At 44.7% G+C, this 17,614-nt stretch overlaps 1 protein-coding gene and 1 pseudogene across 2 annotated transcripts; both read right to left on the bottom strand.

The window, feature by feature from the left end:
* Positions 1-241: 241 nt before the first annotated feature.
* On the bottom strand, positions 242-16,005 carry SEC61A1 (SEC61 translocon subunit alpha 1). The gene is made up of 12 exons (XM_081148564.1): positions 15,770-16,005; positions 15,452-15,519; positions 12,656-12,721; positions 12,488-12,566; positions 11,408-11,539; positions 8,182-8,291; positions 7,741-7,894; positions 5,481-5,641; positions 4,019-4,216; positions 3,552-3,743; positions 3,133-3,209; positions 242-2,466 (listed from the first exon to the last, which is right to left on the bottom strand). Exons 1-12 carry the CDS (start codon positions 15,774-15,776, stop codon positions 2,280-2,282), a joined length of 1,431 nt encoding a protein of 476 aa, XP_081004690.1. The 5' UTR covers positions 15,777-16,005; the 3' UTR covers positions 242-2,279.
* Positions 10,458-11,111, bottom strand: LOC308562452 (chromobox protein homolog 1 pseudogene; annotated as a pseudogene). The gene has a single exon. The product of its transcript is annotated as a chromobox protein homolog 1 pseudogene (transcript).
* Positions 16,006-17,614: the final 1,609 nt, after the last annotated feature.

The following is a 17,614-nucleotide window of genomic DNA, read 5'->3' as shown; positions in this document are numbered from 1 at the left end:
AGCCCAGTACCAGGGTTTCTGCTCAGTCACCTGTGTTTCAAACTACCAAAAACCTGAGCATGTGGTTGATACTACCACTAGAAGGAAGTTTTCCAAATGTCTTTCTGAGGAGGAACTTGCACCTAGGGGAGACCTTGGGCACCCTGTACAAAATCAGGACCCAACCAAACCTCAGGCGTCTTCTCTCACTGGCCTTCTTGGGAATAGAAGGGAACTGAAAACCAAAAGAACATGAGCAAATGGCTTGTAAAAAGTTGGCTTTATTTACTTTTTCACCTTATCTCAGTTATGCCATTTTGGCGTCCACAGTGACAGTCCCTGGAAGCTGAGGTCAGTCCTGACCCACTGTGGTCATTAACCACAGAGGCATCACTGATGATTACAGGCCACAGGGAGGGCTGCAGGGCTCCCGCCATGAGGCCCAGCACCCTCCAGACTACAGCCCCTGCGCCTGGGGACGGCTGCCCTGCCTGCCAGAGGTTGCAGCATTCCCATGGGGGGAGGTTAGGTCTCGGCTCAGGACTGGGTCTGACAAGGCCACGTGTGATATGGTGGTCCACCCTGGACTAGGGGTGGACAGACCAGCCAGGCCCATCCTGGTTGTGGCTGACTTGCTGGGTGGTTTTAAGCAAGTTGCTTCTTGTCCCTTGGTCAGTGTTTTCTGGTGAGCACTGCCAGTGAGAACTCCTAGCAGCTCTCCTGACTCAGGTGTCAAATTTGTTACTTCTCCTGAATCATGATCACGTCTCTGTGCTTCGGAGCCACTGTGTACCTGCTGCTGTGGACATCGCTCTCCACATGGCTGCACTTACTCCTGGTGCCCCCTTCTTAGAACTGGGCCATCCTCAGCAAGAATCCCTCAGGCTTGCAGTGCCCAACTCTGCTGTCCCTGCTGCCAAACACTGACAGGCACCTGCCCCCTGAGAGGGACCTCCCTAAAGGCCTTGGAAAAGGTTCCAATTCCTAAGATCTAGATCACCTGTTATTTCGAACAGAACTTATTTTAAACATAATCGTGAGTCTTTTTATAACAATCATTTGAGCAACTGAATGAAAGCACAAGCTCTCTGACCCCGACGGCATCACAGATCTCGGGCCTGTGCTCTTCTCTTCTGGGGAGGTTGAGAGAGAGGTGGCATCTTGTCATTTACCTTACTTACATTTGGTCCTAAGCACAGTAAAAAAGTTCTGAAAATATAAGTGGAAACTTTTCAGCCTAGAAAATAGCAGTGGCCTGTGAACACCAAGTGAGTCACTGTCTCTCCATGTCTGAGTGCCTGCCACGGTGCCTCCCCTAGGTAGGGCTGAGTGGCAGTGACAACTGGAAGAACTGGATAGACATCACTTAAGGGGTTCGCCACACGTTTGCCTAGCTTGGCCAGAACAACTTTATAAAGCTAAAGAATCCCCAACTCGCCCTGGCTGGCGGCTCAGTTGGCTGGAGCATCATCCTGTACACCAAAAAAGTTGCAGGTTTGATTCCCCATCAGGGCACATACCAAGGTTGTGGCTTTGATCTCCAGTTAGGGTGCGTGTTTCTCTCTCTTTCCCTTCTTCCCTCTCTAAAAATCAATAAACATATCCTCAGGTGAGGTTTATAAAGAAAAAAAAAAAAAAAAGAATCCCAACCTCACCTGCAGAAAAAAGGAACAGCCCAAAAGTGTCTGCCAGGAAATTCATCCTTCTTTTAGAAGAAGCTCTGTCCTAAAAAACTACTTTTAAGAGAGAAGACAATTGTGTCTTCCAGAGAACAAGTTTTAAGTAGATGCTCCTACCCTTGACCATGAGGGGACACGCTAACCAGTCACCCACATCTACCAGAAAACACATGGTCTGCTCCCAGCCTCACACCCTGCTGCCACAATGAAATGTAGTCCTTTCAACAATGTTTGTGCTTCTAACCAATAAGACATTCCCTTGTAGGGGAACAGCTGAGACCACTGCAGCCGCCTATGGCACTGAGAAGGTGCGAAGGTTAAAACAAAGGTTACATGGACACTGAGGACAGTCATTTACCCTCCCAATTTCTGGCCATCAACTGAATAAAGCCTCACTGCTTTAGTTATTCTGCCAATGCCAGAATAAAAAGTAAAATTTCAAATTGGAAATTCCTGGCCCTTTAAAAATTGGAATGAAAGAATATGAAATTCAAAAAAAAATAAAAATAAAAGTAAACAAAGGTCCACATGCCACAGCAGTATCCCACGATGGATTCGTTAGTCCCCCTTCCTTGGCAATTCCAGAGCATGGTCCTCTTCCTGGTCCAGGGGAGACATGGCTCAGAACAGAAGGGCCCCCATGCTGCCGACCTCGCTCTGCTCTTTTACAAAGATTTCAAAGTACTGGTAGATGATTGTGACCGCGAGCAGGATCCCAGTTCCAGACCCGATGGCACCCAGGAAGTCAGCCAGGACAGAGAGGGCTCCAATACACAGCCCCCCGAAGGCAGCAGCAGTGGGGATGTACCTGAGGAGTGGGAGATGGGTCAGCAAGGTGCCACCTGTAGATACAGATAGCTCCAGTGTGGCCCACCTGACTCAGGCTACCTGCCTGCAGGGCCGGTCAGTCTGACACGCTTACCTTTGATTTAGGAACCTAACTGCTATAGCGGTCACTCCGCTATCTTCTTGAAACTTCACCTGCTCACACCCCTTAATGGTCTAGGCTAGGGCTGCTGTCTAGTAAGTGGCCACACGAGCCACACGTGGCTAGTGAAATGTGACTAGTCCAAGTTGAGATATTAAAGATGTCACACGAGATTTGTGAAGACAAGAACATAAAATATCTAATGATTTTTCTTACATTAATTACACATTTTTACTTTTTAAATGTGACTACTAGAAAATTTTATGTGGCTTGCATTTTATTTCTTCTGAACAATGTGCGGTAAATCTAGAGTCTTCCGAGAATTCTCACGAAGAGAATGAATAAAACTGCCTACTGCCCCTGCCAGGGATCAAAAAACAATCTGAAATTTGCAATGCTGATTTTCTTGTGGACACAGGGACCTTTTCTATCCTGTAACCAAGGACAAGACTTAATTAACCAGAAATCCCTAAGCCCTATCAAGATGCTTGATGTAAAAGAAAACCACAATTATAAGATACCACTAGGACCTAGGGCAGCACTCACCGGTTGAGTTCATGGACCATGGAAGTCTCTCGGTGGCCCCTCATCACCATCTGCTGCTCCTTCAGCTGCTTTGCAACCTGCATGATGCCCGAAGAGAAGACAATGTTCAATTTTACGTTTGAAACTGAAAGCCAGATAGACATTTAATGGTGGCACTAAACACAGGTTTCCTTCTTTAGTATCGTAACAATATTTATACAGATAATTTAAAAACTGCTGAAAGAACTCATATGACAAAATCTAGTTTTAGTTTGGCTCCAGCTCCGCAGGAGAGCACTTTTATTGCTGGGCTCCATCTATGGCCACAAAGGCTTCGACCTAATGAGGAAGCAGCTGTGTGTGAGTTCACAGGTCACTTATACCAGTGACAGGTGAGAGCTCCTGTTTCCTGGTTTAATTAAATTGTAACTTATACTTACATCTTTGGCAGAGGAGCCTGAGACCTCGATCCACGTTTTGGAGAAGAATGCACACGAGCCCAGCATGAACACTATATATACAACAGCATGGACAGGGTCTTCTAACACGGAGCCGAAAGATTCTGGAGGGGACAGGTAATAGCAAAGGCCACCAACTGGATAAGCACGGGCTGGACCCCCGGAAGACGTGTCCTGGGAAGAATACACAGAAAGCCTGTGAGTGCTGTTTCATTATACCTTAGCATAAGGACAAAAGCAGTTCTGAGCAGATGAAAAGGAATACAATTTTGCTCAAGTGTCCACAGTGCAGTTTTCGTACTGAAAAGAAAATTTAATGTGCTGAATTTGTAAAAGGCATGACTAAGAAATATCTTTGGGTAAAATGTTTGGTCACAAGCAAGACACATGGATGCACCCACTGCAACCAGCCACAGCATTAAAACATCTCTTCAAGCAGCCGTACTTACAGACCAGGTGCCCAGCAGGCTGACCAGCAGGTTGCCACTGAAGCGGGCCGACAGCATCTGGGAGATGACGTACAGGTTGGACACCAGGGCGGACTGCAGGATGATGGGGATGTTGGAGGTGTAGAAGAGCTTGATAGGGTAGGTGTTGTACTGGCCTCGGTAACGAGCCGACTTGATGGGCAGGTCCACTCGGAAGCCCTGAGAAGCCAAACAGAGCAGCGCGCCCTCAGTGCCTCATTCCAGTGTCTGCACGGACACAGCCCAGCTGGGGGTAGCCGGACATACACTGGTTCCAGGGCTCTCATGCACCTCCTGACCCACCACTGCACTTGGGGCCACTTCAAAGAGGGTTCCCAGAAAGACAGGCTTAAAAAATGTACCAAAGCCCAGCGCAGTGGAATAATTCCATCTTTGTCAAAAAACAAACAAAAAACAAACCAAAATCCATCATATTAAATCTACATCAATGTGGAATATACGAGAGTCTGAAGGACACATGCCCTAGTAAGTCCTAACTGGTTCTCTTTGCTGGTTACCTCTCCTGTGCTTTTACAATGGCCCCAAGACAAGGCCAACATGGCCTCCACCTGACACCTCAGAGCAGCCCTTTACGATGTTTTAAATCATAAACAGAAAAGCTAAGCTTTTCTATAAATACAGACTCTCCCTCTGAAACTCTTGGAGAATAGAAAGGTTTTCTTTTATATTATTTTTACAAACTCCCAGTGCCTACAACAGGACTCAGAATATAGAGGATTTAAAATAAAATAAATTTTTAATGACCGTACTACAAATACCCAGCAAGCTTATGGTGGCACTAAACCTTATTAATTAGGCATCTGATTAAATCTCAGCTGAAGGAACAGACCTGTCTGGTCCTAGGAAAAAGCACTTGGCTGGTATAATTACCTTTCTACAAGCACTAAACTGTATTCTCCACTGACATCCCTTCTTGTTAATAAATATCAGAATACAAAGTGGCTGATGAAAAAAATACAAAGACTAATCCAACTACAGAAAAGCAACTGACAGCTCAGGTCTCTTAATTGGAAGCAAGTGACGCAGACTAATAATTTGAAAGGTAAGAGCTCTCAAGAGGAAGGGCCTTTTCTAGGATGACACTACCCACAAATACTCTATAAACTTTGGGTAGGATGGCGATGAGGCTTTAGAGCTTGATGACTTTTCATTTCTCTTGAACTAAGAACTTAAAGATGTATCTTCGTTATCTGTTGCTACGCCCAACCCAAAGGAGCATAATTTCAGAAATGTTACGTCTGCCTCAGTTTTGTTTAGTTCAGGCAGGTCCCTATGACTCAACGGGACACACTTGTTCAGCTCATGTGGAAACCTCCTTTCAAATGCTATCCCACTGCTTCAGTACTACCCTATGATGTACACCACCCCTGGGCGTTCTAAAACTTAAATCGGACCATCAGATCTGTGGTGGGTCTGGACGCACCTGGAAATAGATGACCACTGCAAAGACAAAGATGGTTGCAATGAGATTCATGAGGTTGGGGAGGTTCTGGCGGTAGAAGGCCTCTCGAAGGGCTCGGACCTTGTCAGTGCGTGTGGCCAGCAGATGAAACAATGCAATGATGGCACCTTCAAATTCCATCCCTGTTGGTAAAGGAGGGGGCACATGTGGTAAAGAGACAAACAGCTTCTCAGTGGCCAAAAGAGGAAAATAGAATTAGTTTTAAGATTCATGGTGCCTACTGCTATAACCACAGGGGTACAGTGGCATCTTCTCCCTCATTTCTCTTTCTTCTGTAGGGATTTCAACCTGCAGAAATGGGCTACTCTACTTTTCTGAGTTATTTCATTGGCATGGGAATCAGTGGCCACTAGATGTGTGGAATGATGATCAATTATAAAATCACAAAAGCGGAATCTGCTGAACCCCAGCTGAAGAGGTCCTACACTGAAGAGCAGGCTCACAGCTGCCCCATTCACTTCCCTGGAAAACCCCAGGCAGTAGGAAGCAGGATAGCTGTCCCTCCTAATCCCATTTTGGACTGTTTCCATCACCCAGGGAAGCAGCAATTGTTCTTCTCCCAGACCTGAAAGGGTCTCAGTCAAAAATGCATTTTCCCCATTGCCAAGCCAAACTGCAGCAGAGTTCCAGATGTAGCTGCCAGCTGCCTTCTCAGCCCTGTGACCTTTGTGACCCTAACCTTCTCCCTTTCCCTTCACTCCTCAGCAAGCATGGCAGTCTCACAGCCTCACTCACTACCCACATGCACATGGCTGTAGAATCACCTTGCCTGGTGGCACCTTTTCTCCAGCCAGTTCTCAATCATTGCCAGCTGACATCATGACACTTTTACTTTAAAGCCAGAAACCAACCCACGTTTGCTGACAATTTCCATCACCCTTCAAAGTGCCCCCTTTGTCCCGTCTCTTACATTCTTTCTTTTCCTAATGCCCTCACTTAGCACTTTCCTTGTGACCGGCTGGCTTGTCAAAGCTGGAAACTGAACAATTACCAAACTGTGTTCTGTCTTCCACTCCAGCCTGGGGTGAATGTTTCCCTCCAGACGCCAGTTCCCATCACCTCATGGCCTCATAACTCAGGATGTCCCCCAGGCCAGCTATAGTATGATCTTGCCATATGCCTGAGCTCCCATCCTTCATGCCCCTGCCTTTCACACCCACCCTGGAAAGCCCTGCCTCTGCCCCCTAGTCTTCCCATTTGCCTTGGATTTCCTACAGTTCCAGGAAGTGCTCAGGGAGAAATCAATTCTCATCTTTCCCACTCTTCTCTGACATTCTCCACCCATAGCTATCCTATCTTCTTAGTAATCTATTTGGCACATGTGGCCTTCATATGCCCGGGGACCTGGTTTCAGTTTCACTGAGAGTATGTGGTCTCCAGAGCCAGAGACTCTGTCTCCAGCATTCAAATCAAAGAAACACTCAAATGTGCATGATTATTTCTCACAGGCTTCTTACAATAACATATTTAGTGATGAAAAATGCCAATTGCATTTCCTAGTAAATCATACTTCCCTGTATGTTTAGAAATTATTAAAAACATCCTCTGAAACAAGATGTCCTTGGCACTCTTCATGAGTATAGCGTAGAATACTAACACTATAGTCATCTACTATGGGCTGGGCATCACGTCATTTCACGGTATTTCTCATTTCATCCCGGCAACCAAGGCTCAGAGGTAGAGGGCTTTGCCCCAAAACACTAATAGGAACAGCCAAGAGGTGAATTCCAAGTTCAGGCCTCTTTCACAAAGTTGCTCCTTGCATGACCAAGTGCGTTGGTTGGTTCAGTGATTTCATTTTTAGAAATGTATTCACTAAGAGCAACTGCCAAAATACATAAACATGAATGTATGAGGCTGTTCACTGTTTCTGTTGTATTAACCACCAAAACTGGAAACACATCCATCAGAAGACTGGTTAAAAAAGTGCTGCTTCATCCTTGCCATGAAATCAACACTGTGCTAGGAAAAAATGAGGCAGGATTCTGTATTCTGGCACAGTAAATGTGAAATACTCTGACATGGAATATATAAGTTACATATTATTATGAGCAGAAGCCTGTCTGTGTTTAAAAATTTTTTGCAGATGCACACAGAAAAATCAGAAGAAATGTACCTAAAATGGAGCACTATTTCCTTGGAACGGGGGAACTTTCGTCTTCTGCTTTGCAGGTGTCCATACTTCTTATTGACCTGTTCCCAGAAAAGCCCAGGGCCTTACCTCGGCCAGTGTTGACAGTGGTGGGGCTGAACGCTTTCCACACGATGGTCTCACAGATGTTAGTGGCAATAAAGAGGGAGATACCAGAACCCAGGCCGTACCCTTTTTGTAGAAGTTCATCCAAAAGTAGAACAATTAAACCAGCAACAAAGAGCTGTAAAAATTAAAAAATAAAAGTAAAGAAACCCAAATAGATTGCATTCCTGCTCCCCATAGGAGTGGCTCTTTCCTTCCTTAGTAAGGGGCTTCTCTGATATAAATGCTGAAGTCTGAGCAGACAATAGACAGCAGGGCCTTCCTCTGGTGAGTTTAGAAGGGAGAACACAGGTGCTCTGGCTCTTTCTCAGTAAAAGTTTCTTTTATGCATGGTTCAGGTCTGTTATTTGGATAAGTGAGTGTGAGGAGCTGCTCAGAAGGGGGAAATGTTAGCATAACAATTACCTGAATGGTGATTAACAGGCAGATTCCAGCACCCATTTCAGAAGGGTCCCCATACATTCCCGTCATCACATACACAATAGACTGGCCAATGGTAATGATCATGCCAAATACTAGAAATCAAAAGAAAACTATGTTCTCAAAGTGGGACATTACACAGTCACAGAGGAAACAGTTATTGAACACCTACTCTGTACAAAGATGAAAAACACTGACACTGCCGCCCTGGCCGGTGTGGCTCAGTTGGTTGAGCATCGTCCTATACACCGTAAGGTCACTGGTTCGATTCCAGGTAGGGGTGCATGAGGAAGGCAATAGATAGATGTTTCTCTCTCTCCCTCAAATCAATAAAAATATATAAAAAAGAGAATAATGATACTGCCTCCAAGGAGCTTAGTTCAAGAAACACCCAACAGTCACATTGTCAAAGTATATGACAACTCAAATGCCTGTTAACAGAAGCAGGTGAGCTCCTTAATTTCACCTCCGAAATTCATTTTCCTTTCAGTGATGGGAAGAGGAAAAGAGTTGGAACACAACAAATCTGTTCTTATGGAAGACAAATCAGGGAGCAAAATCTACTGAAGACAGCATCCTGAGGCACATAATTTGGTGATGTCACCAACCCACAGCATCCAAACTCAGATCAGGTTGCTTGGGTTCTGGAGAGCGCTTGAGCTGAACTACATGCCTGAGCCGCCTCTACTGGCTTATCACCCAGGTCCGAGTCCAGAACAGATGATTAACTCTGGGATAAAGGGATTCCCAGTTTGTATGTAATGTGTTACTGTTTTTGAAGGAAAAACCTCACAATGCCATCAATTTAGTCACTTGTCCCATTTCCTCTGCCACAAAGCTCTCTTGCCCTAATAGAAACTTCCCTTTTTGTAGGCTGTCTTTGTTTCTTGTATCATACTTCATTGTTAGGGAAAATGGAACTGACACATTTTTACTGGTTCCACAATACTAGATGTATCTCTCAGTATGGGTGTGGGCTTCAAGTTCAGCTTTTCTGATTAGTTTGTCAAACCTAATTAGTAAAGTAAAATTGTACTCCAGAGTGCCCATCAAATGTAAGCCTTGACTTATAAAAAACTGCTCAATGACACTGAATTCTCAAAGCAGAAGAAATTTAAAAATTTAAAAATTGACAATTTAAAAATTGTCCAGACCAAAGAAAAAAAAGACAATCTGTGCTTTTGAAAAATAATTCACATATATATTTTAAAATTCTGATTTGTGTCTGAAACTGACAAGTTTAAATTAGATTGGTCTTTTTTTGCTTAATTATTTAATCTAAGTGCAAAAAATTTCTTCCACATGCTAATGTGGAAGAAAATATGGCTGGAGAGAAAACTGTAAATACCATTTCCTAATTAATATATTTCAGTTCAGTTAGAGGCTGAACACAGATCATTCTGATGACTGGTCATTGTTACTAGTGACACTTGCTATAAGACAAATATTGTTATTCCCATTTTTCCAGATGAAGAAACTGAGATATAAGAGCTGTCATCTAACTTTGTCCAAAAGTCATAAAGCTAATAAATAGTAGAACTGGGTTGAGAGGATCACCTTTCCCCTAAGTTGAATCTTTTTAATCTTCCAGAAGAAAAACAGCACCAGCCAAATACCTATTATGTGCCAGGCACTAAGAGATGTTTTACAAACGTTATCCCACTGAATACTTACAATAGCTCTGAAGTACAACACATCATCTCCTAAGTGGTAAGGACATGTGGCTGGTGGAGGGAGACCTTCACACCCTGCTCCTTCTACTTGACCATACAGCCTTGGGGACAATGGACATCCTCCCACCCTGCCTTGTCTAGCCTATCCACGTACCTTATACCATGGCTCTCCCAGAAGTGCTTTCTTTCTTTCTTTTTTAAAGGATTATAAACCCAGATAGTTTTATTAAGAAAGAAACTGACAGTGCAGTATGAAGTTTACATTTAAACAAAGTTTTCACAAAAAGCTAACAGATGCTTAAGAAGATTTACAATGGAGTTCTAGATGCAGGTCTAGATAATGTCAAGAACTGATGGATCTCATGGCAATCCATTCTGCACTTTGCTTTTCTCAGCAAAGTGCAGAATGGGTTGCCTCAAAACACTTATCTTCCTTTCCCTCCACTGGGATGGGTGTGCAAACTATAGCATGGAACAGCTTTAAAGCACTAGGACTTCTGTAGGGCACAGAAACTATACTGGCACTTCAAGGACATCTTCTCAAGCCATCTCTACAGTGTGAAGACAAGAACTCCTTCTCCTCCCCACTTGAAACCCACAGTCAGATGTGACAGGGGCCGGTACCAGGAGAGATAATTTTTGTCACCTTTTTTGTCATCATCTTCCGAAGGGTAGGAATGCCATGTCAGCCTTTCCTAAAAGAAGGATATGACAACCTGAGGGCAGGCACTTGACATTGGCTTCTTTGGAAGCGACCAGTTTAGCCTCCTCAAAGTTTTTCCGTTTCATCTGGAACATGCGTTCTCCGCTGGATTCTGCAGCTCCAATAATCTGCTCTGGCTCCAAACCCCAGTCAAAGCCCGGTAGCTTTTCTGACTCTTCTTCGATTTGTTCTCCTCTCTCTTAGCTTCAGAATCAGAGCCAGCTTTGTGCTTTATCTGATTTAACTGTCTCATACGCTATTTTCTGTGACTGTAGAAACTCAGCAGTGAGGTCGGGGCAATCCAGGCTCTCTTCTGGCTCCCATGTGTTGTCCTCATCTGAGAACCCCTTCCACTTTAGCATGTACTCCACTTTGCCCTTTACCACTTGATGGTCGAGAACTTTTCCCACCATATTCCTCTTCCTTCTCTTTTAGCACCTCCTACACTTTCTTCTTGTTTTGTTTTTTCCCCATAGTGCCCACCTGCTTTCTGGTACAAGGGTGACATTGCTCAGAGTACTGCCCAAGAGCAAGAAAGGCATTGGGGCCGCACTAATGGTGCACAGCGTTGGGCAGGCTGGAGGAGTGGTGCCCAGGAAAGCAAGAGGCCAGATGGCCACAGTTGAGCCCCTCACTGAAGTGGCCTACTACAGGCCCTGGTGAGTGGCCCTGTCCAAGAAGCATTTTCTTGCTAATACAGACCACTGAGCACCTGCAGGGCTGGTGAGCCATGAAGTTACACAGTATAAAGGAAAAACTGTTTTGATGCCCCAAACTTTATAGCAAATTCAAATTCTCAGCTATAGACATCTGAACATCATTCAAAATCTCTTACACTTTTGGGCTCCATTGAAGAGAGCTCGGTCTTTTGGGGTGTCACCAACTTCAATTATTTTGGCGCCAGCCAAGAGCTGCATGATGAGGCCAGAGGTGACAATGGGAGAGATACCCAGCTCCATCAATGTGCCTGAGGACAGGGGAAGCAAAACACAGCCCATATTAGCTTGGAAAAGCAACACATTAAGAAAACGAATGAGCAAAATCTGACTGTGTACCCCTTATACAAATGCAATGTGCTTCTGTTTGCTAGCAGCATTTAATTTAGAGAATAACCCACCCCAAATATCAACGATTACAGTAGAATTCAATTCATCTTGTTCGGTCTGCCAGACCACATCTTATTCTGTTTCAGAAGTCACATGGCTTTTAAACAGAGAGCTGCATTTAAATTCACCATAAACAGATTCATTCTGGTTTTACAGAGATAAGAAAAGTTTGTCTCTTCATCGGTTAATAAAAAGGATAACATTCAAATAATTTAAAGAGTCTGAAAAGGAAGCCTGTACAATTGTATCTAGTTGTGAATTACTTCTACTTCCACTATGCTAAAATACTTCTGACTGATTTGAAACTTAATTTGAACTATATTATATTTAAAAAATAGGTTAATCAAAAGTAATAATGACATAAACGTTCAAAATCCTAAGGCAATTAGTTAGAGTATACAAACACTGTTACATATTTTTTTGACACATAGATATAACCTATAGATATGAAAAAGATGCAGCTGAGAAACAAATTACATATTCTAAAGGTTATCAAAACACAAGAAAGACAGGTAGAAATATCATTATTTTAGCTTAAAAAAATTCTAGTTTTTCCACTTTTTTATTCTCTACAACACAGACCTAATCTTGTTATTACAGGTTTTGTACTGCATTCATATGCAATTCTGAATGTGCTGATATGCCTCGATGCTGAATTCGGCATTTACTAAGGCTATTCAGCACAGCACACTAACATTTTTCCTGAACACTCACTGAACTCCACATAAAGCCAAAGTCTGTAATTTAACTAAAGGAGGTCAGTCAAGCCCACATTGTACAGAAAGAGGTACAGAGAGCCAGGGTTCTACCTCTGTTAGAGGCTAGGATCACTCTTATCCAATAGAAAGGGTCAGCAGAATCTGAAGACATGATACCAAACAGGGGAATCTGGAAACAAGCATAGAGAAAAGGAGTCAGTGCACTTGTCTCCAGCCCTCTGACCCCCATTCTTGATACAACAGGAAATATGGACTTACTTGACAGCACACCAAGAAAATAAAGAGGGTGATAGCAGTCCATAGCACCTTCTCCTTAAACTGAATCTATGTAGAAGAGAAAGAAATAAGGCAACAAGTTATTTTCATAAGCAAATTAACAGAAATGAACTCAGATCAGACCTCCTTTGTTCACCAGAAAAGTAAGCCTTGAACACTTCGAACCATGTATCAGACATAGGTGTCAAAATACAAGTACATGCACGACAGGCTTTCTATGTACAAGGTACATATGCAAAGACTTTCATATGTATCATCTCGTTTGATCCCTGCACTACTTAGCGTTATTTTTATTTAACAATGAGAAAACTGAGTTTTAGAAAGGCCCACAGCTGAAATGAGTTTGAGTCCAAAGCATGTGCTTTAACCATTAGCATTAACAGTTTAGGATCAGATGCAAGATCAAAGAATGTTACAACAGAAAGGGATTCCTAAACCAGACAAGCCTATACAGCATATGGGCTATCATCATTAATTTGAAAGGTTTTGCAACTGACAAAATCTTGTTATTTTGGAGTCAACCAATTTGGAATTTGTGATTGTTTAATACATAGTACTTTCTATGAACTAAGGGTAAAACAATGTAATAAACAATATGGGGCAGGAGGGCAGGGAGAATTGCAAGTTTAACTTACTCACTATTAGTAGCATCTATCTAAGACTTTTCACATCTTTTCAGGTATGTAAGTAGGATAGGTTACACTTCAGAATCATTTTACAGATGACTAATAAGAATCATTAGAAAAGTTTAGATGCCCTGCCCAAGGCCCCTTTGGTATTAAGCAGTAGAGTGGGAATTCTTCTGGGTCTTCTGCCTCTAAAACTGTGTCTTCATTAGTACTTGCTGCCTACACTGCAAGAATGGCTTTAAAGGGCTTAAAAAACACAGTAATATTGTGCAGACTAAGGATCTTGATGTGGAAATGCCTTGTGACAGTATTAAATGAACAAAACTGTGTTCTTAAAGTATTTTTTCATTTGAGTGCAAGAGAAGTCTAAGCAAGCACCAAGCCAGGGTCCTGGCTCTCTGGTCAGAAGTTCTAGTCCTCTGTCTACCACTTTAGGCCATGATAACACAACCACACAAAGGTGGTGTGAATTCCATGTTCAGATACTCCATGTGAAGTTTAGTGAATTCATAGAACTCTTCCTCCCCTTGAGAATGCTCCCTTTTCCATCTGTCATCACATCACACCAAGGAATTAGGAGTGACCAGGGATTGAACCCGCAACCTAGGTATGTACCGACTGGGACTCGAACCTGCAACCTTTTGGTGTATGGGACGGGGCGACGCTCCAACCAACTGAGCCACTTGGCCAGGGCTGAAATGATTCTTTATGGGGAAAGAGTGGACAATTTTTACAAGACTCCCCATTTGTTAATAACCAAGTCTTTCATGGATATAGCCAAATTCAACAGCAAAACATCAAAAGCTGTTTATCCAAGTCTTGCTACTCTACTTTTTAAACAGCCCCTAAATCCATCCTTATCTCCTACCCAATCCCATAGTCCACGCTATTGCAAAGCCTCTAAACCACTCCGATCCTCTATTTTCAAAGCAATTTTCTAATCTGTCTGGCTCCTATTGCTCCCTACTACCCTTTATGTTCTGTCAATACTGAACTATATATAACACACTCCAACCTGTTAGTCTTCATTGCCTTTCACATTATACATTCCTTACGCCTGGAATTCCTTTCCCCCACTTCAAGAAAACTTCTATTCTTCCTTCAAAACCACCATCAGACACCACATCTTCCAGAGTTAACTCCTTTTGAAGCCACTGCTATACCTTGCACTAAGCTACAAGGCCAATCAATGTCACACAACTAGTAAAAGGTTGAGCGAAGGGTGGGTCCCAGGCTTGCCTGCCTCCAGAGCCATGCCCTTTCTACTATGCTTCGGGGTGGTAGTAGGGGAAGAGCTTTGCACATTAGCCTGTCAAAGGCAGTACATATGTGGGGCATTTATACAAAACAGTTTTATGTCCAAAAACAAAACAAAACACACACAAAAATAAGACACTCCAAGAATGCAAGTGTCCATGTTGATGTCAAGTACACATATGTGAGTACATGAACAACAGTCTGAAAATAATGTGAAGACAAAAAACATATTACTATTCTTTAACAACCTAATGAAACTTGTTCATTGTCTGATAGCTTTACTTACATTGGCAACACTCACTATCCTGGCCTGTAGCTATTTAGCAGCAGAAATTCTGACAGTCAATGTAAGTCTACATTTCTATTTTTCCATGCTTTAATGTGCCTGCTGTAAAAAGCAGGGTTCACAAAATGCCTTTAGTTTCAGTTAATTTGGCAGCCTACATAAAAGGTTTTTGTACAGAATAAAGTGACTGCTCTTAGCTCTTTTTAGCAGCTGGCTGCAAAGAGCATCTCCTAGAAAAAAATCCAACTCCAGATCTGCTCCTGTTGGAGGTGAAGGGAGAAGGGTAACAACCTAGGATGCTGAGGCTTTTGAGGCCTTACTCACTGCCAGGATCAATTTCTGGGACATGGCAAACTCCAGGCTTTGTTCACTGGACTAACATCCACAAAAGGTGCTCCGAATAAAGCACATGCTTTAGGTGGAAATTCCCACACAAGAAGGTCATCTTTTGACAAAGCTCAGGAGTACACACAACTGTACTCCAGGGGGGAAGAGAAGGGAGGGAGAGTTTCCATTGGCGAGTTGAAGCCATTTTTAATTGTACTGTAAACTTCAAGCACCCAGAGTTTCACGAAGCCTCCTTTGACAGCGATTTGGGGTACTTACCTTTCTCTCCGGCTTCTGAATTTCCGGCAAGATGACACAGAAAGGCTTGATGACTTCCAGAAATTTGACTTTGATGGGAGAAACAAAAGGAGAGTTAGGGCTCGGAGAACCTTTCGCGCTACCCGGGTAAGCCTTCCGCCCAGTTGTGTTGGGGCAATGGGTAGGGGGCAGGGGAGCAGGCCGAGTACCGGGACCCGTGGGGATCCCGAGGGCCTGGGATCTGGGCAGGCCTGGTGGGCGGGCACCCGCCCGGACCGGCGAGGGGAAGGGGGGATGTGATCCATTCTGGCGGAGCCAGGGCTGCCTCCAGGGACTCACTAGCCATGGCGGCGGCTGCTCGCGCTCCGGGTACTGCTTAGGCTCCACTCCGCTCCGCGCGAGGCGACGGTGCCCGCGGCCCAGCCTGCTACGCGCGCAGCACCTCCGCCGAGAGACACGTCAGTGATAGCACTGGGGTGAGCGGGGAGGGGCAGAACCGGGACCCGGTGCAGGCCGTAGGCCGCTTCCGCTTCCTGCCACGCGCCGACTGACTGCTGCGCCGCGCCGATGACTCCGCGAAGACCAGAACTCCCGGCATGCAGCGGGGCCCCCGGGGCCTGTCGGGAAGAGGATGCTCAGCCGGCGCGGCGCGGCGCGGCGCGGCGCGGGGAACGCCGGGATAGGGAGTGTGTGGCTGAAACCACCTGGCAACGCGAGAGCACTTGGGGGAGGGAGGACGAGTCGGGTCTCGGGAGACAGAAGCGGTGCCGGTTGGTGGAGAAACTGGCTCTCGGTAGATGCCTCCTGCACCCGCGGCTCTGCTGGCGAGGCGGAGTCCCCGGTCACTTCCTTGCTTTTCACAGCACTTACAACTCTTTGAATTAGTGAGTAGACTGTAAGCGCCTCTGAACCGACTTGCGTCCCAGCGCCGACCCCAGTTCCGGCACCTAGTAGGCGCTCGGCTCGTGGTCCCCACACCCTCGTTAGCAAACCTGGGGGCCTGGCCTGGGCCCCGGAGATGACTCCTGCCCAGCCCCTGCCGTCTGAGGGCGAATGGGGAGAGTGCGCCGGGAGACCGACGGTCCGAGAAGAGCGGGGGCCGCTGAGGAGGTGGCTGGCTCACTAGGAAACCTGGAAGGCCTCCGGGAGAAGCCCAGTTGCTTTTGTGCCGAAGGCGGACGGATCCCGGCGAGAAGAGGGGAAGGAGGGTGCGCCCCGTCCAGGAAAGCTTTGTGAGGGAGACACGGCAGTGTGACTGCTTAAGATACGTGGGCAAAGAAGTCCTGTTTGGCTGGGGCAAAAGCTGTGTGAAGGAGAACAATATTGAGTATTCGTGGGCCAGTGGGTAGGTCAAGGGATGCTAGGTGGGGAGTCTGGATTTATTTTCAATGCGTCTGTAATCGGGTAACGTGAATAATCTAGAAGAGACTGCTGTGAGCATTACTTGAGGAGGTGGGCGCTTCTGTCTGGAGATTAGGGAAGATTTTATGGAGCTAAATGCTGACCTGAACCGGTAGAAGTTGGAGGTGCAGGTGTGACAAGGTGCCTTTTTTTTTTTTTTTTTCCAATAATAATTTAGGGGTTGCTTTTTCTACTTTCCCTTTCCTCCCATTTCTAGCAGGTAGGCAAGACTGGTAAATCACTTTTTAGGATAGTTGTAGGACAGGAAGTCTTTTTTTTTTAAGGTTTAACATCTTTTTTTTCTTCTTTTCTCGTTTTTCCCGTTTTTTAAAAATTTATTGGGATGACATTGGTTAATAAGATATAGGTTTCAAGTGTACATTTCTGTGATACATTATCTGTATATTGCATTGTGTGCCCACCACCCAAAGTCAAATCATCTTCCATCACCATATATTTGGCCCCCCTTTACCTTTTACTAAGCCCCCCCCTTCCCCTCTGGTAACCGTCATACTGTGGAAGTCTTTTTTTCAAAACCTAATCCAGGGATGGAAAATTCAAATTACTATAGGAGGCAGGTAGGTAACTTCAATCAGTAAGGTGGCTCAGATGTGACCTCACTTGATACCCATCCCCCACACAAAAATTACACATGGACTACTCTTCTAGAGCTGCTTCTGAAATGCAGCCCATTGATGAAATGGAGTTTTGGCTTGAAGTCAAACTGGCAGCTCCTGGATTAAATTCAGTAGATAAACCAGAGCTGATATTTATACACCCTGC

The sequence above is a fragment of the Miniopterus schreibersii genome, assembly GCF_964146895.1.
Source record: "Miniopterus schreibersii genome assembly, chromosome: 10".
Classification (NCBI taxonomy): domain Eukaryota; kingdom Metazoa; phylum Chordata; class Mammalia; order Chiroptera; family Miniopteridae; genus Miniopterus; species Miniopterus schreibersii.
The sequence above is the reverse complement of the archived record's forward strand: the minus strand, read 5'-3'. Positions and strand labels throughout refer to the sequence as shown.

What these genes read in the sequence shown, in the direction of transcription:
- SEC61A1 (XM_081148564.1), bottom strand. An exon ending in CAGTGGTCATCTATTTCCAG is followed by an intron (nt 4,217 to 5,480) that starts GTGCGTCCAGAC and finishes TTGGCTTCTCAG; the next exon opens with GGCTTCCGAGTGGACCTGCC. An exon ending in ATGGTCCATGAACTCAACCG is followed by an intron (nt 2,467 to 3,132) that starts GTGAGTGCTGCC and finishes CCCACTCCTCAG; the next exon opens with GTACATCCCCACTGCTGCTG.